At 39.8% G+C, this 21,345-nt stretch overlaps 1 protein-coding gene and 1 pseudogene across 2 annotated transcripts in view; both read left to right on the top strand.

The window, feature by feature from the left end:
* LOC143853406 (putative plastidic glucose transporter 2) overlaps positions 1 to 6,309 on the top strand; it is a 29,533-nt gene extending 23,224 nt beyond the window's left edge. Inside the window, exons 13-15 of the mRNA XM_077363162.1 lie at positions 4,066 to 4,180; positions 5,014 to 5,200; positions 5,980 to 6,309. Coding sequence (XP_077219277.1) covers positions 4,066 to 4,180; positions 5,014 to 5,196 — 298 coding nt within the window. The 3' untranslated portion in view covers positions 5,197 to 5,200; positions 5,980 to 6,309. The remainder of the gene's footprint in view (positions 1 to 4,065; positions 4,181 to 5,013; positions 5,201 to 5,979) is intronic.
* Positions 6,310 to 13,129: 6,820 nt separating this feature from the next.
* Positions 13,130 to 20,459, top strand: LOC143853396 (DEAD-box ATP-dependent RNA helicase 35-like; annotated as a pseudogene). Its single transcript, XR_013237106.1, has 4 exons — positions 13,130 to 14,169; positions 14,773 to 14,833; positions 16,725 to 16,801; positions 18,953 to 20,459. The product of XR_013237106.1 is annotated as a DEAD-box ATP-dependent RNA helicase 35-like (transcript).
* The last annotated feature ends 886 nt before the right edge of the window (positions 20,460 to 21,345 follow it).

Below are 21,345 nucleotides of genomic sequence, written 5' to 3'. Positions count from 1 at the left end.
GGGAGTCTGAAATCTAGCTCCTGGCTCTTAGAAGATGTATGGGATTGGGCCAAAAAGTTCTGGGGTCTTCCGGAATTGCAGAAGCCCTTCTCTATTAACCCTGTGGATACCCTATTTCATTTCGAATCCGAGGTCCAGGCCACGTCTATCCTTAGGCATGGAGGTGATGCTCTTGGGGATATCTCTCTTCTCTTCAACCCTGGTTCCCGGCATATAATACGGGTGCCTGATGGTCTATGATTTCCCCCTTCATGCGTGGTCTTGAGCTACGATGGAGATCCTTGGTCTTCATCTGGGTCAAGTCCTCGAGACCCAGCCTTTTGGCAATCATAACCATTGTATGGCCTTTGCTTCGGCCCTGGTCATTTCTCCTTTCTGAAAATCGATCCCTTCATCCATCAATTTAAGGGTAGATTTTACCATTTATTCGGTGGAAGTTAAGGTGTCATCCGAGGATAGTATTAATACCTTGGCATTGTCGGTGGTGGAGGAATCTAGCAGTAAAGACAATTTGGCTCTTTTTGACGGCTCCGGCCAGCTGTCCCTCGATAAAGGCCCACCGGCGGTGGTCCCTTCAGATAGTAGGGAGGCTATGGTGAGGGGATCTGAGTGTCAGCCTGATGGAAGGATCGCGCCAAAGTCATTAATTTTCACCCCACGTGGCATGAAAGGAAAGGCAGGTAGAAAAGATATGCAGACTCTTTTTTGTTAAGGTCGGCTAAGGAGCTAAAGTCTTTAAAAATGAAAAATAGGTTCCTTAAGGAAAGCAAAAGTTACGTTGAGAAGCGTATTCGTACAAGGTAAATCAAGTAGAGGTCTCGAGCAGGATGCTTGCCTCTTAGCCACCCGAGGTGGCCTCTCTGTATTGAACAGAAAGATTAAGTGTATGTACCGAAAAAGGCATTCATGAAGAAAAAACTTAATCCCGAACCTATGCAGCTCCTACGAGCTTTTGATAATTCGCGCAGCCCAAGCATGGCTGGTAAGGATCGGCCTCGGGGTGTAATCAATGGGACCAATGGTGACTTTATCTTGGAAGATGGGGACCTAGACCTTCTGCAAAACCTCAGCTATAACGAAAAATTGGCAAGAAAGGAATCGCCTACCCCTTGTGAGGTATCATTAAGTCCTCTTAAAAAACAATGGGTAAAAGAACGTGAAGAATCTAGTCGTAGCTCGGGTACGTCTCCTAACCCGTCCAAAATGAATAGTGAGGAAGAGCTTCATACGCCTCTCCTTAATCTTCCTATTTTTAGTAAGATATTAGAAAAGGAAAGGCGCACCCGAAGGCGGTTGTGGGAAGAGGAGAAACAATTGGCGATTTTAAGTTTGAAAAATAGGCGTGAGAGCATGGTTGCTGATGCTGGTGTTGTACAAGGCAATTTAGATGCGGAAGATGGTCAGCGAATTGGGAAGCCTAATGAGTCTAGTGGGATCTCTAAAGGAAAGGGTGTATTGATATCGCCTATCTCAAAGGATTCTGGACATCGAGAGCCGGAGGGCTTTAATGATTTCAAAGCAATAGGAGATGTATTTGGTATCTCATACCAAGAGGACCTAGAAAAGACTAAAGAAATGTTTCTAGACATGGAAGCCAGAGTTGCGAGGGAGAAAAAAGAAAGAGCCAAGGAGGTTGAAATGGAATCCGGAATACGACTTTAAGGGACCTTAGCTTAAGTGGTCAGTTATTTGAATCGCATTAGTGAGTCTTTGTTTACTAACTTCCTAAGTACCTGGGTAGCCTGAGGTCATTAGTTGTGGAGCATTGTCAGATCAAGATGGATCGTCATCCTCTCTTTTCGGACACAAACATAAACTCTAGTACCCTTTGTGAGGACTCATCACATATTCCCAAATCGAATGCTGGTGCTTACGAGCACCAAAGGTTCGGGAGGCAGCCCCCACCATAGTAGGCTCAGCCCAAGTGAAAGACTACACAACAGGGACATGCACAATTCCTTTTTTCTGTCGTTAAGGTGGAGAACTGAACCAAGAATTCTCTTTCTTCATAATCAATTGAATCACTGTTCGTGACCCAGGATTCTATTTTCTCATCAATCCAATCACCGTTCACGTTTTTTCTTTTTCTTATCAATGAATAGATCTCTTTACTTTTACGACTTAGATGTCTCGTATTTCTCGAAAAAGTGATTCAATTGATGGGATTTGGTATGATACCTAAAAAAATGAAAGTGAAAATGAAAATCAAGAAAAAAAAACAGAACATGTTGATTATATCAAAATGGGGAAGCCCTAATAATTATAGTTCGTCTAAGGACACTATTGCTGATATAATAACTTCTATAAGAAATGCTGACATGGATAAAAAGCGAACAGTTCGAATAGCATCTACTAATATAACCGAAAACATTATTAAAATACTTCTACGAGAAGGTTTTATTGAAAATGTTAGGAAACATCGAGAAAACAAGAAATATTTCTTGGTTTTAACCCTGCGACATATTAGTGGAGTCCTCCTAGATATGGTTATGTTTGCTGTTTTTAATTATTAATAGAGGCAGGATGGAAAATGGGATGTTCGAAGGGGAAGTTGGGTGTTTTGTTAGTTAGTTTGTGGAACCTAGGAAGTTGGCCTCAGTTCTGTTGGTTGGTGTTAAGGGAATACTTTAGAATGGTGGATTGGAGAGATGGTAGGAGTAAGTAATTGTCCCATATAACATCAGATTCTAGGTGCGCCGAGGAAAGTATTAGATTCTCAATAGCTTGAGAGACCATGGTCTTTCGCTTGTCGAGGCAATGTTGCCTGGATGCTCCTCTACGCTGCTATTAGTAAAGGAATGTAGTGGATGTCTTTGGAGGAAGATGATGGATGTAGGTTGAAATGATCGTAATGCAGGGCAATTTGCCGGGCACGGTCGGAGAAAGCTTCTTTTTGAATTGATTGGAGTGTAAGACTTGCATATGACATGGTTCAGAAAGAAATGGCCCAGTTTTTGTTGTTTATACTTGGTCTTTCTGGCTCAGGGTATGCCCTGACCAGTTTTAGTTGATACTATGTAATGCCAGGTGGGACTCCTGGTCCCCAATGTAATTATTATAGTATCAATGAAAATATGTCATCTTTCAAAAAAAAAAAAAAAACTCATTTTAATTGTAATGGAACTGTCAATTTTCAAAATTTGTTTTGGTCCTGTCATTTTTAGTCTTAAAATCAAACATGGCATCCTTGATACTTAGATACTATGATTTTTGGAGTATCTTTGTTACTTGGATACTGATAAATTGTAATTCACTTGAAGTGTATTGAATAGATTTTTATTGGACATTGGAATTTAGTAAAAAAACCATAACTAAATTTGTTATGACATGCCGTGAATCAGTGGCTAGAAACATAGAATTTTACCGGGAAATCGGTCGTTGGATTTCCTGAGTTTGATTCAGCCAGCTACTTAAAAAAAAGCAACCAGGTTGAGTTAATGAAATTCCTTATAAATGAAGGTACTCAACTCAACTCAACAAAGCTTTTGTCAGTTGGGGTCGGCTAAATGAATCCTTTAGAAAAATTTCATGAAGAAGGAAGCAATCTACCCGGCTCTAGTTGGGTTCTTCTATGTGGATCATTTTCTTCCATTCTATCCTATCCAAGGTCATGTTCTTTGTTATGTTCCTAGCTATCAAGTCTTTCCTCACTGTTTCTACTCAAGTTGTTTTCGGTCTGCCCCTATCTCTTTTTACTCCATCAATTTGGCACGAGTCGCCTCTTCTCACCAGAGCATCCAAAGGCCTACGTTGGATATGTCCAAACCATCTTAACCGGTGTCTCTCTTCTCCTCAATTGGTGCCACCCCCACCTTATAAATGAAGGTAAATGATAAAATATGAAACAATAAAGTCGTGGCAGTGGGTGGAGCTGGAAATAAGACCTAGGTTTATAATGTGGAAGAGGAGGAAGATTAGATCAGGGTAGGGCGTAGGACAAGGGAAGAACGGGTCTATTATTAGAAAATTGTACTCCTGCCAAGATTATGTGAGGAAATTTCTTTTGAATCTTCTCCTTTTGCGAGTACCTATTGTTGGATTGCTAAATATAAACTTCCTATGCAGGTTTGTCTTCACCTTTGCATTGGGAGCTGGTCCAGTTCCTGGCCTACTACTACCAGAAATTTTCCCCAGCCGAATTCGAGCAAAGGCAATGGCGATCTGTATGTCTGTGCATTGGGTAATATTCTTCTGCCCACTTCTATTTTTTCTTAAAGGATTAGTGAATAGGGACAAGCTCTATATATATTTTCAGTGTGGAATTTGGGGAGTTGAACACAACATATGGTTCTGAAACATGAGCCTATATGCCAAGGTCATAAACCTGGAGTTGAATCTGAATGTGGACTTCCATTTTCAGAGTGAAATTCTGTTGATTAATGACAAACTTTCTTATTTTATAAATAAATTGGCTGAGTCGATGCCGGAATTTATAAGATTGGAGTTTGAACGAAGTATTCAGAGTCCATCATGTGGGCATTTACCAAGCTCCATTAAACAAGTTTTTGTAGTGTCTATATAGCCGACAGCCCTGTGAAAATGCTAAACTGTGAATGGAATTTTTATATTTGTCATGGTATGCTTGTGGTTTCACCATATTTATATCATTAGTAAGCTTGAGTAAACAATCCACATCAAAATCAACTGAGTTATTTCTTGATGAAACTGAAGTTGAAGCCCAGTACTTGAAAGTTGAAGCCCAGCCAAACAAAGTGAACTCGGCCAAGTCAAGTTCCAAATTGATTTAAAAGATTTTGGATATTGCTTCAGTCATTAGTTAGAGGCATTTTTGTTTGATTCCATTGCATCCCATGAAGCTAACCTGATCGGCCGTTGGTATTCTGCTAACCAGGGTGTGCATCTTACATTTTCTTTACGGGACTTATAAAATAGTCGTTTGTAATCTTTCTCCCATTGTTGGTTATGTATATTTTGTTACTAAATGAAAAATGCCACTGTTCATCTATGTTCGCCATTTCTTTCGAACTGTTGTAATTTACTAGTGACTTTCAGGTGGTGAATTTCTTCGTTGGCTTGTTGTTCCTGCGCTTGCTGGAGCAACTTGGTCCGCAATTATTGTACTCGCTCTTTGCTTCTTTTTGCTTGATCGGAGCAGCTTTTGTGAAGAGGAATGTGGTCGAAACCAAAGGGAAGTCACTCCAGGAAATCGAGATTGCTCTTCTACCAACTGAATAGAGGGGTATTAGTTGTTCTTTTTTATCTGATAAATCGCTTTCTTTGAATTTTCTTAATAGTCTAATTGTCTTCCTTTGATCAATGTGTTATCATTTAGAATTTCAGTTGTAATTTTGTTTCTCTTCTCATTTTATTGGATATCAATAGATCTGATGTCAAACCCTGCACAGAAAGTCCAGTGTAGGAGGTTCTCATTACCATCAGATTTTGATATGAGGGTAATGAGAGGGCAGCTGTCTGTCCCCTATTTTATGGGGATATGGGTAACAACTATGCCTTCTTACCACCTTTTAGATCCTTTGTCACAAATATCTCTGGGATTTTTTAAAAAATATTGTGATATTTTTATGATTTTTCGATAAGAGGACATACTCTTGAATTTTTATAAGATATTGAGAAATCATCGAGAGGAGAGGTCTTCGTATTTTATTTTTTCTACCGCAAAAATGTCCCAAAAACATCACGATAAATTCATGATATTATTTATTTTAATTTTGTTCATAAATTTTTATACTTTATATATTTTCAATATTTTATTTTTCTATATAACCCCAAAATTAACAAAAAAAAATTAAAATATCCTTCCCGAGAAATTTCCTAGACAAATATTTGTGACTGTTTAGATCAACAACTGAGGAAGGAATTATACCATTATGTATGAACATACCTTTATTGCATGTGTGCCCAAATCATAGATCAATCTGGGCTGTCCATCTAGTAGACCTCACTTGGTTTTGGTTTATGGTGTTATGCTGACTTTCATGTACTTTGTTGAATATTCAGGAAATAGCGAGGAAAAAATTCCGCGATATTTGAAGGTGTGCCCCCTACATATTTCATTCCTTCATTGTTTGAACAGTTCAGATAGTGTGATGGCAGAGATTTTCGGTGAATAGGATCTGATCATTTGGTCATCAGTCATGAGTTCTGACTATATGCCCATGTATATTTGAGAGATTTTAATCAATTGTTACTAGAGCTTTTTAATAAATATGGAAACGACACGGAGACACGCCTGTGTCACAATTGTCCCTAACAGCCCACATAACATTACCAAGTGTATTGAGGGGTTATACTTTCGATTTTAATGAAGGGTGATTTTTTCATTACAAATTATGTAGTTGAAAATATGGCAGAAAAGGGAGGCTTTTAGGGACGTATCTGACAAGGAAGTGTCTTCCTAGTAGCACTGATAAATAAGGAGTTTATGGTTGTTTGAATCTGAAATTTCTTTAGTATTGCTCTTCATTGCAGTTAGAGTTGTGATTTGTACAAACCCCTCTTGTTTTTTCCTTTTTCTGGGTTCCAAAAATCACTAGAGAAGGATTGCATTAACATATTAAAGTTGCTCGGATAAGCGGATGGACGAAATTTTCGAATCTGTTAACATATTACGGTCATTTCGGCCGAAATTTTCTATGAAATAAAATATTATTTTATTTGGTTTTGTGGATTTCACCTGAAATTTTGGAATTTCGGCCGAAATTTTTGTTTCAGTGAGGATTAAAACGCTGTCTGAAACTGAAATTTAAAACCTTGCTTGGAGCTATCTGGGGATCGTGGTGACTAGGAGTGTCAATCGATCTCCGTCGGATCAGATCCACCTATGTCTTAGTCGCTATCCATTCAAATCTCTTATCAGGGTCTGATTGGATTCAGAGTGTCTTCTTTGGATCTGGCTTCTTGTCTCTTGGTCACGATCCATTTCAAATCTCTTATTAGTCCGATTGGATTCAGAGTGTCTTTGGATCTGCTTCTTGTCTCTTGGTCATGATCCATTTCAAATGGTACAGTCCTAGTAGGTCCCACTGACATTGTACACCGTTACAAGGGAAGTGATATTCCCCCCTCTGAAGGATAAAATCCCCCCTTTAACGTTATCCTTTAAATTTTATAGGCAAAGAAAAGCGTTAAAGAGGGTGAATTTGTCCTCAAGCAGTGAACCACTCATTTCCCCGTTATAAATTTGAGAAGTTAGAATGTTCACTTCACCATTAGTATGTCCTCAGGGTCCTAGGGAATTTGAGAGATGAATTCCAAGTACTGAAAATACTAACGGTTCAGAAAAAAATGTATATGGATTATTTTTACTAAAATACAAGAAATAATACTTAGGGACGTTTGCATACACGGATTTTAGAATTCAGGTTTTTAGTTTGAAAACAGTGTAGGATAGTGTGTCTTGGATTTTAAGTGAGAAATTCAGGTTTAAAAATCTCTCTTGCATCATGAGATTTCTAAAACCTGGAAATATGGGAGGATCTGCTACTCTCTTGCTGTCGGAAAGAAGGGCGAGCAAGAAAAAACGAGTCAAAAATGACGACTGGTCTGCTTCTTCTTTTGTCTCTTAGCTACAATTTTGAAGAAATCCCAGATTCTAAAATCCGCGTATCCAAACTGACTCTTAAAGAAATAAAAATAAGACGGTATTTTTGTAAAATAGTAAAATCAAATCAAATTTAGGTTTCATGGATATGGTTGAAAGTAATTTTGAATCCTATGCTAATGTATCTAGAACATGTCTGTTAAGGTTCCGATCGAATAGTCCATCAGGGTCCATTGACGCCACTAGAGGTGACTTGGGAATTGGGGCTAGTAGTGACAGGTGTTGGCTTCGGTGTGATATATAATCAATGTAAGCACCGTAACCTCTATCAGTTTCCTAATGAGAAACATTAAGCGCGATCACTAATAAGCATTCACAGCCAAAAAGGAAGGGAAATGATAAATACGCCCCTTTCGATTACTAGGGGCACTCAGCTATAGTGTATCTATGACTGCAAAGGGGCTGTTGTACTTCACATTTGAAGGAATGAAGTGACATGATTGCCACGTACAATGCAGCTGGGTGTCCCAAGTGATGAAAATGGGCGCATTTATCATTTTCCAAAAGAAAATCTCCTAACTCTCTCTCTCTCCACCTTTTTTTGTTTTTGTCCTCGTTTTCAAATGTGTAATGTTAGGGAAACCGAGAGCAGGACCTAAAAAGGAACAAAACAAATAATTTCACGCCACAACATCACAAGTGATTTGAGCTAGCCCTTAATTTAAGGGAAATAATAAGAAGTAAAATTCTTTTTGAACGCACAACATGTTCTCATTGCAGGTCCCCTGCTAGGTGGTACTCTTGGTCTCCATATCATTTTCCTTTTCAAATTCCCAATCCAAATTGGAAAAGAAAAGGGTGAAACAAAACCCTAATCTAATTGGCTAGGTCTTTGTTCTTATTCTTTTTCTCTCTTCAGAACTATAAAACCATCATCAAATCTAACTTTTGACAAAAAGCTACTTCCAGAAGAATAACGGTTCCTCATGTTTTCCACTCATAGCGTTCACAAGCTTACTCTCTCTCTCTCTCTCTCTCTCTCTCTCTCTCTCTCTCTCTCTCTCTCTCAAAACCCTAAAAACCCTAACTCATATGTTACGTGCTAATCTGAGCCCCACTTGGCTGAAATAAATTATTTGACATATTTCTTATTTTTAGAAATGCTTTCTAGTTGTATAATTTATGTAGGAGTCTTAGAGATAAGGGTTATCTAGATTAGGTACTTTCTATAAACAACTTGTACGCAACTTTCCTTGGGGAATGATGAAACTAGTTTGAGAAAGTGTGTTTTGTGCACAAAAGAAGATGACTCTTCCCTCGAAGTGGGTCAAGAGGCTAATCTTCCCTCTAAGAAGATCAATCCGATTCGAACCAATTCGGTTCGTAACACATATCATCCTCTCCATACCAAAATCAAAACCCTAACCATCCTCTCATCCTTAGCCACCGCTCAAAACAGACAACAAAAATGGAGGCCTCAAAACCCTCAATCAAAGACAAAAGCGGCGACTGTGGAATACATCCCCGTCAAAAAACACCTGTTACAGGAAGCCAAGGAGAGGATCCCACCTGGGGAACTAAACGATCCAATGGAAGCCAATGGAGTAAAGGGTTGTGCTTATTGTGTTTGTGTTTGTGTTTGTGTTTGTGTGTGTGTGTGTGTGTGTGGGGGGGGGGGGGGGGGGGGGCATCGCATTCGTTACTGTCCCAAACTCGAGCACCTGAATAGTGTCATTGCTAGTTCAAGAAGGGACAATTTCAGGTATGGAGGTTACTGAGGGGAGATTTGATCTATGGCAATGAAAATCAGAAGTCTTTTGGAGGGAGCAAGGGGTTGGTGACAGTTGGGAGGTGGCTCATAAAGAAATTTTGCATTGCTTCAGTTCCTTCTTCTGTTTGGATCATAAAGAAATGGATTGATGGAAACTCGTACGCAACTTTCCTTGGGGAATGATGAAACTTGTTTGAGAAAGTGTGTTTTGTGCACAAAGGAGGATTACCCTTCCCTCGAAGTGGGTCAAGAGGCTGACCTTCCCTCTAAGAAGATCAATCCGATTCAAACCGAATCGGGTTCGTAACATATATCATCCTCTCCATACCAAAATCAAAACCCTAACCATCCTCTCATCCTTAGCCATCGCTCAAAACAGATAACAAAAATGGAGGCCTCAAAACCCGCAATCGAAGACAAAAACAGTGACTATGTGATGCAATCCCGGAAGAGATTGCAGCGAAACCACAGGATGAGAAGCGAATCGAACTCAGATGAGGTTGGAAATACTTTGGCAAATCTAGTAAGATGTTAGATTTTCCTAAAAACATTCCAAGAAATCAGATAAACAATAAACAATCAAGCGAACCACGATCAATGCGTGCTTAGATCCTTAGTAGAACATCAAGAGATCAAGCCAAATAAAATAGAAAAGTTCTCTAAGAACCCAATAAGCCTAATGGCAAATTTCCATTCAATAGTCAAAGATAGTATATCTCCATTACAATGCTTTCATGAGTTCTATTTATAAGGAAACAAAACCCTAAAGCTAACTTAATACTCAAGCAACTAATTATAGCCGTCTGTCTAAAATAACATAAATAGAACCTAAAATCTTGACTAAAACTTACCTAAAATAGTAATCCTATAATAAGCATATACCATATCCATAAAATGCCAATAACTTGCTCAAATCACAATCAATCGTGTGATCTTGGGCTCATTAGATAGGTAATTGAAAAACCTTTCTAAAGATACCAAAATCATACCAAACGGATGCGATTTGATGCCGATAACTGAGGCTACAAATAAAATAACAAAAATAATAATTAAAAATAGAAGGTCTTCCAAGCCGCATGTTCTTGGCAGTTTCCAACTGCATCATTCTCTCCTGGGTAAAAAAAACTCGTCCTCGAGTTTTGAAGTGTCGAAGAACATTCATCAATTGGAACTCTCAAGGATCAAATTCCGCTATCACTTCAATCTCCACGCTATCGGATCCAATTTCCTTAATTTCTTCATTCATGTTTTCATCAGGCGCATCAAATATCTTTTCAAGTGAATCATTGATCACTTTGTCACCATCAAGAATCAACGATTCATCATCTGAACTCGTAGGAAAAATTAAATACCCATCTTCCGAATATTCATCATAAAATGGTGGTGACTCCCAATTTATGATCTCTTGCTCTAAATAATAATAAAATGATCTTAAATCTAGTGTTACCTCCCAATCTTGGTGTTCGGTAACTCTACATTGAAGTGACCGAAGATAATCTGTAATCATCGCGAATCCACGCAAATGTCGCTACCAAACTCCTACTTCAACCCAAGGAAAGTATCAGCTATGATACCAACTAATGCAATCCCGGAAGAGATTGTAGTGAAACCATAGGATGAAAAGCGAATCGAACTCAGATGAGGTTGGAAATACTTCGGCAAATCTAGTAAAATGTTAGATTTCCCTAAAAACATTCTAAGAAATCAGATAAACAATGAACAATCAAGCGAACAACGATCAATGCATGCTTAGATCCTTAGTAGAACATTAAGAGATCAAGCCAAATAAAATAAAAAAGTTCAAAAAGACCCCAATAAGCCTAATGGCAAATTTCCATTCAATAGTCAAAGAAAGTATCTCTCCATTACAATGTTTTCATGAATTCTATTTATACGAAAGCAAAACCCTAAAGCTAACTTAATACTCAAGCAACTAATCATAGCTGTCCGTCTAAAATAACATAAATAGAACCTAAAATCTTGACTAAAACTTACCTAAAATAGTAATCATGTAATAAGCATATACCATATCCATAAAATGCCCATAACTTGATTAAATCACAACCAATCGTGTGATCTTGAACTTATTAGATAGGTAATTGAAAAACCTTTCTAAAGATACCAAAGTCATGCCAAATGGATGCGATTTGATGCCGATAATGGATGCTACAAATTAAATAACGAAAATAATAATTAAAAATAGAAGGTCTTCCAAGCCGCATGTTCTTGGCAGTTTCCAACTCCATCACTATGTAGAATACATCCCCATCAAAAGGCACCTGTTACAGGAAGCCAAGGAGAGAATCCCACCTGGGGATCTAAACGATCCGATGGAAGCCGGTGGATAGAGGGTTGTGCTTATTTTGTGTAGGTGGGGATTGGCCATCGTATTCGTTACTATCCCAAACTCGAGCACCTAAATAGTGTCATTGCTAGTTCAAGAAGGGACTATTTGGAGGTTACCGAGTGGAGATTTGATCTTTGACAATGAAAATCAGATTCCTTCTTAAATTTTGCATCATTGCTTCAGTTGGATAAGAAACCTATGTGAATGGATTGATAGACACAGCCCTTCGCTTTGTTTATTTTTCACTTCTTAAACACTTACTCCTGATATGTGTCACCTATACATTACTATGTAGACACAGCCCTTCACTTCTCTAACAGCTATGCAAGATAGATTTGCACATGTCACAAACCCGCACAGGACCATAGTCCATAGCCATAGGTAGAGATGGAATTGGAGCGGCGGCAATCATCAAACTTCTGTGCATAATCTTCCTCTTCAATGGTTAACAGACTACCCAAATTTGTCAGGAACTCCTGAACAGGAAATAAATGACCCAAATTCAAATTCTTTTTTAGTACAGTTCTGTAACTACCGAATAATCTAGAATCAAGAACTTCATTGTCTCTTTGAATGGGTTGGGATTTGAACTTCTTACCAAAAAACAAAAAACAAAAACAAAAAACAAAAGAAAGATCTGCTTCAATAGTTGGGTTGCTCCTTGCTTTTACTCTGCAAATTATTTGAAACCAACAATTCCAGGTTCATTGCAGTTTCCTATGTAGCAGAAAACCCCACACAGTGAAGCATCGAGGGTTATATATTGTTATATCCCTACTTGATTAAAATGATAAATGAATAGTCATATGTTAAGAGTCATCGTTGACCCCTCTCTACGAGGGGATGGGGCAGTGCGACGGGGTGCGGACACGACTAGGTGCGGGTCAGTGCGGGCCCACATGGGTAGATGAGTCCTACTCAAACTAGAATTGTGGTCAGAGCTATAGTTGAAACCGTATTTGGTTAGTAGAGTTTTGCTCTAGGTGGTTTTTGGCTTGTTAAATTTAGACATGTGTAGGCTGGTAGAGTTTTAGTTAAGAATGAAATACTAGTTTGTTTTAGGAGAAATTATATAGCGGCCGACCGTGAAGTCCCGTCAAGGTGGCACGTCAAACGTACCACCCTTAATCCAACTGCAGCATCTTAAAAAGTGCGCTGATCTTGGATCAAATATCAAGGGTGGTACCGTTTTGACGGTACTAGACGGTCGGACACCATATAAAAACTCTTGTTTTAGAATGGGACTATTATTATATTTTGTTTTTACAGTATGTGAAGTAAAACAAAAACGTGAGTAGCTTTTATTAGACAGGAGTGTCATTATGAGTGGAGAGAGAGGGAAAAGAGAGAGAGGACCATTTCTTAGAAAATTACATGAGAGACTTCCAAGAAAAAAATGATGTCACAACTAATTCTTCATTGTTTTTGCCAGCAGCCAAACTAAGCAAAGAGTAAATAAAATACACAATATACAAGTGTGAAGTGCAGAGAGTAAATAAAATATCAAAGCGAAATTCTCTCTCTCTGTCCCTTGGTAATCTGTGATTTTGTTTGAACAAGTCATCAAAGCCTCTGTGCTTTGATACTTGTTTTCTTCAATGGCTTTTTTTCTTGTCTTTTGCCTCCCAACCCCACCCCCCCCTAAAAACCCTAGTTACTTTATCGTCCTCCATCCCTTCAACAGAAAAAAAAAAATCAAAACCCTAATCATCATCCTCTCCTTAGCCCTCACTCCAAACAAACAACAAAAATGGAGTCCTCAAAACCCTCAATCGAAGACAAAAACGAAGAAAACTATATCGAATTCATCCCTGTCAATAAGCGTCGAGCCATGGAAGCTCAAAAGATCCTCCAATGCAAGGGCAAATCCTCAGAAGATCCTCAACTCTCCAAAATCTCCGAATCAAAACCCATTCTCCTTTTCAAAGCCTCCCAATTAAAGCGCGATCTTCCCGAAATTACCCCCACAGATCAACTAATCCAACAAGAGAAAGATTTGATCGAACACCTCTCCGATCGCAAAACCCTAATGTCTGTTCGAGAACTCGCCAAAGGCATCACCTGTACTGACCCACTTCCTACTGGTTGGAAACCCCCCACTGCAATTCGCAATATGAACCTAAAACAATGTGATGGGATTAAAAAACAATGGCATATTTTAGTAGAAGGGGATGAAATACGACCACCCATTAAGAATTTTAAGGATATGAGATTTTCTGAACCAGTAATTAAGAGATTGAAGGTTAAGGGGATTATTCAACCCACCCCAATTCAAGTTCAGGGGCTCCCTGTTATTTTATCGGGGCGGGATATGATTGGGATTGCGTTTACTGGGTCGGGAAAGACTATGGTTTTTGTGTTGCCTTTGATTATGACGGTGCTGTAGGAAGAGGTGATGATGCTGATTGTGGCTGGGGAAGGGCCATTTGGGTTAGTGATTTGCCCGTCGAGAGAGTTGGCTAGGCAGACTTATGAGGTGGTGGAGGAGTTTTTGATTTCATTGAAGGAGTATGGGTATCCAGAGTTGAGGCCTGATGGGGTGTGAAACCTCTCACAGGCTGCCACCTGTCCCAGAGTAGGTGAGACTCAGCCTCTCACAGGCTGCCACCTGTCCCAGAGTAGGTGAGACTCAGCCTCTCACAGACTGCCACCTGTTCAGAGTAGGTGAGATCCAGCCTCTCACAGGCTGCCACCTGTCCCAAAGTAGGTGAGACCCAGCCTCTCACAGGCTGCCACCTGTCCCAGAGTAGGTGAGACTCAGCCTCTCACAGGCTGCCACCTGTTCAGAGTAGGTGAGATCCAGCCTCTCACAGGCCGCCACCTGTCCTGGACACCTGTCCAGGACACCTCAACAGATTTTCCCTATAAATAGGGGACTAAAGCTCAGACTGATGGGTAATGCGAAAATCCCTTCTCTCCCTAAACTCTTAAGACATCTCCCCTTCACTCCTGCTCATACTGACTTGAGTGTCGAAGGGCCTGTCCGGAGTAAAACCCGGTCTGGTCTTCTGACCTCGCTTGCCTTGTGCAGGACTAAGCACTCACCGCAGGACTCATACTCAACCTCCCTCGTCGCTCGCTCTCAGCTCTTACGCCACTGCTGTACCTGTTACCGATTTTTGGTCTAACAAGGCCTTTGATTTGTATTGGAGGGGTTGATATGCGGTTGCAGTTGGAGGTTGTGAAGAAGGGGGTTCTGTAAGCCCAAGGATTCAAACATTCACCTTTACCTTCTTGTTTTGATGCTAGGAAACCCAAATTGATCAGTCTTTATGGACTAATGTGTTGTTTTGTAGTGTTGTGCCTATGACAGGAACCTGACAGGTCATATCGTCATTACACAACACAACTCAACACATGGCGTGCATAAACATGCACAAAGGAACCAAAGAGCTTGTACAAACATGGGAGACATCATCCTCGGAAGATGTTCAAGTCAAAGAGCTCAAGTAAAAGACCCCACAAGTATGTCGAGCAAAGTGCTAATGGAAGCTTGTAGTTGAACCAGCATTGGTGACCACCTCATGTACCATTCAACATGCTCAAGGAATGGAGGAAGTCACAAGAGCCGAAGATTGTCGAAGAGTTCACTCGCAAGCTGAAGATGTCCAAGAAAGTACCAAGAAGCCAAAGCAATCAAGAAGACTCAAGGTTATACCATTTCTAGATTGTATTTGGAGTCCTCTTGTTTTATGTACTTGCACTTTCAAAGGTTTTCAAAATGGTTTTCATAACAATTTTGACATCTTTGAAAACCACCCACACAACCAAAAATGTGTTTGAAAACCTTGGACAAAAGCCTAAAGACCTTGGCCAAAAGCTCTTGATTTTTATAAGTTAAAATGGATTTTCAAACAGGGCGGCATAGTGGCTGGAAATCCAGCACTTGCCGAAACATAGCGGCCGGTCGACCGGGTCTTCCCGGGCGACCGCGGAGGATTTCCAGAAACACTCCAACATGACTCCAACATGGTCGGGCCGGTCGACCGCCATAGGGCCGGGCGACTGCGGATAGGAACCTGGCCAAAAATAAAAAGGTCTAGGTAGCCCTCGCCGGGCGACCGCCATGGGCCGCCGGTCGATCGCGACAATAGAAATTTGAAATTTAAAAAGGTTTGCCCGATAGGGGCGGACGACCGCCGTAGCCCGGTCGACCGTGCCGGTCTGGCAAAAGAGCCGTTGGGGCTTGCGCAGGTTGACTTTTTCAACCCAGTTTATTATGGTTTTACCCTCAAACAGTCATATTTTCATATGAGTTATTTATACCCTATCCAAATACAACTAAGCAACCTTTTGGCAAATCATTTTCAAATCCTTTGAGCGTAAACTTGCAAATCTAAGGTTTTTTAGTTTTCTCCTCTTCATGCTTTGATTTATACATTTACATTCAACAAGAGGATCTCCATAAGACTTTTATTGGTGTAATCTTTTGGAGAGAGTGTGACCTTTTGAGTGTTTGTATTAGCCTATCAAGAGGCATTAAGTGAGCTTTATTTTCTTCCATTCTCATTGTAATCGGGGTCTACGATTCGGTCCAATAAAAAAGGTGAATCCGGCGCGAAGATGAGCTTTTCCCTTTGAGGCGTTTGCGAAGAGGGATCACTACTTTGGAGGTGGTTTGCGAAGTGGAGTGATTTCCTTGGAGGCAGTTTTGCGAAGAGGGATTGTTCCTTGGAAGCGGTTTGCAAAGATGGTTTGTTCCCTTGGAGGCGGTTTACATTGTAAAGCTTGGGACTCGGCGTTTAAAGAGGTCCAACATAGTGAAGGAAAATCCCAAAGAAAGACCAAGTTCTTGGGTAGTGGAGTAGGTCCATTTGTGATTGAACCACTATAAATCTTTGTGTGGTCTCCTTCTCCTTCTTGCCTCCTATTGGGTGTTTGGTAATTTCTAACCTTGATTTATGTTTATGCTTAATTGAACAAGGGTTAGATTTAAACTTGTAATGCTTTTTAAAATCCTAATTGAACTCCTAATTGCTAATTATTAAAATTGGTTTTAACATTACACATAATTAGGGCAAAAATTTTAATAACCCAATTCACCCCCCCTCCCCCCCCCCCCGTGTTGCCTATTGGGATTTCAGGTTCATATTGTGGTTGCGACGCCCGGGAGGTTGAAGGATATGCTCGCGAAGAAGAAAATGAATCTTGACAATTTCAGGTAAAATAGTGTAGATTTTGAAATTCTACGCAATTTTTGTTTGTGTTTGTGTGTGCGTGTTTTATAAGATGCTTGTGTCTCTGAAAGTAAGTAGGCATTGCTTTGGAGTGATTATTCTCTTGGTGTTTTGATTTTGGGAAAACCTTGGTGCTGGTATGTCCTCACTAAATTGTGCGCATAGCCAGTCAACACTTGGCCTCTGTGGTGGATGGGCCAAGTCCAAATTCTCGGTAATAAGATCTTGACAACTCAATTAATAGGTTCCTCTGCCGTTTATGCTATCTATACCTTTGTATAGAGCCTTTCCCCGGTATGTGGGTTTTGCTTTTCTCAACTTGATAAATCATTCACATTTCACCCTTCACAAAAAAAAAAAAAAAAAAAAAAAAGAAGAAGAAGAAAGGAAAACCACTGAATTAATGTTTTTTTTTTTTCTGTGATTTGAATATTTGTTTGTATCATATTGGTTTTGACAGTTTTCGATTGTAGCATTTTTGGCTTATGGCCAGTATATAGTGAGGCCCTAGCCTTGATCATTTCTAATAACTGATCTATACACACATGTATGGTGGTGATTGATGCGGTCCAAAATTAGGGAGGTCCTACTTGCATACAAACCACTTCTTGATTGAATTTGTATTTTTCCATGTTATGCATTTCAAACATTATTCTTGATAGTTACAGTTAGTAAGACCTTAACACCTAAAACTGACTAGATTGTTTCCTTTGTTTTCTATGATTTGATTTATTTTGGTTTATGAGATACTAATTTTCTGAGTGTGGATTGGATTCATGATTTGTATTGTTTGTTTCTTGGTGCTCCAAATTCCATTTGTAAAATGGAGATTTTTCCAAATGTGATACATATGTTTCTTGCTTTGATTTGATAATACTATACCCATTTTTGGAGAGGTGGGAAGAAAGCATGGGTTGTTATATTCATTTGCTTCTTCTTGTTTTTTTTAAAGAATTTGCATTGTTGCAAGTTGTGTGACAACCATTGTTTAAAACCTCCCCAAGTCAACCAACGACTCGCAGTGTGTCAACTCGTTTTTTTACTTTGTTTTTTTTTGTTGTTGAAAAGGTTACTATTATATTGAAAGTCGAAGTAGTGTAAATACAAGAGTTAGGGGACAAGATGTCCCCGAAAAGCATTATCAGCTACGTCCCAATAAGAACCCAAAATAGAGCCGACCATTCCAACCGCCCCCAGTCTTGACTCGTCAACCACGATGTGAACCGATGCACCAAGTTAAGAGGCTGTGGATAGAATCTGATTCGCTCATCGCTGTTATGGCCATAAACCTGCTTTGGCCGTGCCCATGGCGGAAAATCCCAACGCTCGAATCAATTAGATCCATGCTCAACTCTTTTGAGAGCTGGAAGCTGACCCACATTTGGCGTGAAGGCAATAGAGCAGCTGACTTCTTATCCAAACCCAACTGTATCTGTAAAGGAGACTCAATTACTCTTGATTTGGTTCCAGAGGAACTTGCAAATATTGTTTCTGATGATGTATCCGGAATGATTTATCCTAGATTGTAATTTTTTTTTTTTTAATATAGCTGGTGAGGGTCTGCCTAACCCCAAATTACCGATTAAAAAAAAAACCGATGCACGCCTCGTTCCATCTTTAGCTAGACCATCAGCCTCAACATTTGCCGTTCTATGCCTTTGCATGAGATAAGGATGAATGAGACGAACAAGGTCTCGGGTTTCATCTAGAATTGAGGCGAGTCGCCAAGGACCAGAACAATGACCTAATGCCCATGCGATAACATTAGACGAGTCTCCCTCAATAATGAGAGGCCCAAGATTGTTTTTCTCATACCACCTTATACCAAAAAGAAGTGCAGTCGCCTCTGCCTCGTTTGCATCGCAAATACCAGCAGGCCCCGAAAAAGACATAATAATAGATCCCCGCCGCCTATTTTTTTACTCTCTTGTTCTTGTACATTATTTAGTATTTTCGGTATATAATGTTAAACTGTTCTTCTGTATGTTTTTGCTCTTGTGTAACATTCTGCACTTAAAACATGTTACGGGTTTGAGGATATTAAGCTGTTTTCTTCCCCTTTTATCTGTTTGAAGAAAATGAAATCCTTTGGAGGACCATTATACTGTTTTCCTTACAATTTGTTTCTGTTTCAGGTACTTGACATTAGATGAGGCAGGTAGGTTGGTTGATTTAGGCTTTGAGGATGACATCAGGGAAGTCATTGACCATTTCAAAGCCCAGAGACAGACCCTTCTTTTCTCTGCCACTATGCCTGAAAAGATCCAAAACTCTGCGAGAAGTGCTCTGGTAAAGCCGGCAACTGTTAATGTTGAAAGAGCAGGAGCAGCGAATCTCGATGTATTTCAAGAAGTAGAGTATGTGAAGCAAGAGGTGAAGATCGTATTCCTTCTCGAGTGCCTGCAAAAGACGCTGCCTCCAGTCTTGATATTTTGCGAGAATAAAGCTGACGTGGATGAAATCCACGAGTATATGCTACTAAAAGGAGTCGAGGCAGTTGCCATACATGGAGGCAAAGAGCAGGAAGAGAGAGAATACGCCATTTCCTCTTTCAAAGCCGGGAAAAAGGACGTCTTGGTTGCAACTGATGTTGCATCGAAAGGCCTGGATTTTCCTGATATTCAGCATGTTATCCACCACGACATGCCCGCTGAGATTGAGAACTACGTTCACAGGATTGGTTGCACTGGAAGGTGTGGGAAGACGGGCATAGCCACGACATTCATAAACAAGAACCAGAGTGAGACAACGCTTCTTGATCTAAAGCACCTCTTACAGGAAGCGAAGCAGAGGATCCCACCTGTGCTGGGGGAACTAAACGATCCGATGGAAGATGTCGAGATCACCAATGCCAGTGGAGTAAAGGGTTGTCTTTGTTGTGCTGGACTTGGTCATCGTTTCCGTGACTGTCCCAAACTGGAGTACCAGAAGAGTGTGGCGATTGCTGGTTCGAAAAGGGACTATTTTGGGTCTGGATGTTACCTAGGGGAGATTTGATCCGTCTTTATAAATCTGGGGATTGACTAATGTACGGGCTCCATTTGTGTTCCATTTCAAAACTTGTTATGCTTATGATGTATGTAAATTGTTAAAATCAGAAGCCTTTTGGAGGGAGCAGGTGGTTGTTAACAGTTGGTAGGTGCTCATGAAGAAATTTTGCATTGCTTCAGTTCCTTCTTCTGTTTTGCATTGGCTTGAGCTTACTTCTGTGTAATTAATGCATGACATGGTTATTGCTTCAGTTCAAACAAGAAACCTATCCTAATGGATTGATAGACGCAGCCGTTCATTGAGGTAACACCTACAAGGTCTGGTTAAGCAAGGTCAATACATACTGTGATGAAACAGTGATGGTGATGATGGGTTGGTTAAACATTCGAGTTGAACAAAGAAGAACAAGACCTAATCAGGCAATTAAAATGATATTGACGCTTACAGCTGGGAGAGATTGATTTGATGATCAAGACTTAATGATATTGTCATTGTAGCATCTTGGGAGAGCTCTTGTTGTATTGTATTTTTTCCATATTTGCTTGATAACCTGCTTCTCATTAGGTATGTGGTCTTTATTTATGACCGCATGACATCTTTGTATGGCACTTTTCTAAAGCATCTTTACGTAGTTTATTTATCCCTTCTAAACCATCTTTATGTATTTTTTCCATATTTGCTTGATAACCTGCTTCTCAATTTTTAGTAGCACAACATATTGCTAACAAATTCTCGAGAATTTTTTTCCGTGACCTTGAATTATCCAAGGGTTCGGGTGACATACATCCATATAGCTGAAAATTTGATTTTTTAGTGGCATAACATATTGCTAACAAATTCTCGGGAAATTTTTTCTGTGACCTTGAATTATCCTAGGGGATTAGGTCTTCTAGTGATTGAATTAATAAGGTGGATATTTTTTTTGGTAGATCTTACGGGACCTCCTTGGTCCGCACTCTAGTTGTATCCTTCTTTGAGTTGTACATTGTCATTCTTCAAAAAAAAAAAAAGAAGGACCATGACAGCATAGTTCAATTGACTGAACTTGCTGCCATGTAATGTTTAGTGACTGTCTAAGATTCGATTGGAAACTAAGCTTTCAGGATCTCAGAAATTCAGAGTTTGATAGTCTGAGCTGATCTTTACTCCTCTGATCAAAGTTTTCAATGACCTGTCCATGTCACAAATAATATTCAGGTTCTGCTTGTGACTCTGATACGATCACGCTCTGCTTTGTTTTTATAGTCATGCATATATCCTAGCTCTGCCATTATAGTGATTAGTGACCTGCTTTAGAAGCATCTACTACATTAGTTAGACCTTGTTTGGAAATTGGAATTAAGGTCACAGATCTGTGTCATACTGTGGCTCGTATGGTTGTTTCAAGTTCATACCCCAAGAGTAGACTATGTTAGCTGAAACCTGCACTTGAAAAATCCAAAAGCTTCTTTTCTCTTCGATCTCTGATTTGATTTCCATTATTCCCATCTTCTAGATTAGATCTGGAATCCTCCGTTGCCCGGTGCAATCAGAGGGA

This window comes from Tasmannia lanceolata, unplaced genomic scaffold (assembly GCF_043159265.1).
Source record: "Tasmannia lanceolata isolate RefF3 unplaced genomic scaffold, GAP_Taslan_0.1 ptg000003l, whole genome shotgun sequence".
Classification (NCBI taxonomy): domain Eukaryota; kingdom Viridiplantae; phylum Streptophyta; class Magnoliopsida; order Canellales; family Winteraceae; genus Tasmannia; species Tasmannia lanceolata.
Note: the sequence above shows the minus strand (reverse complement) of the source record. Positions and strands in the feature narration are given on the sequence as shown.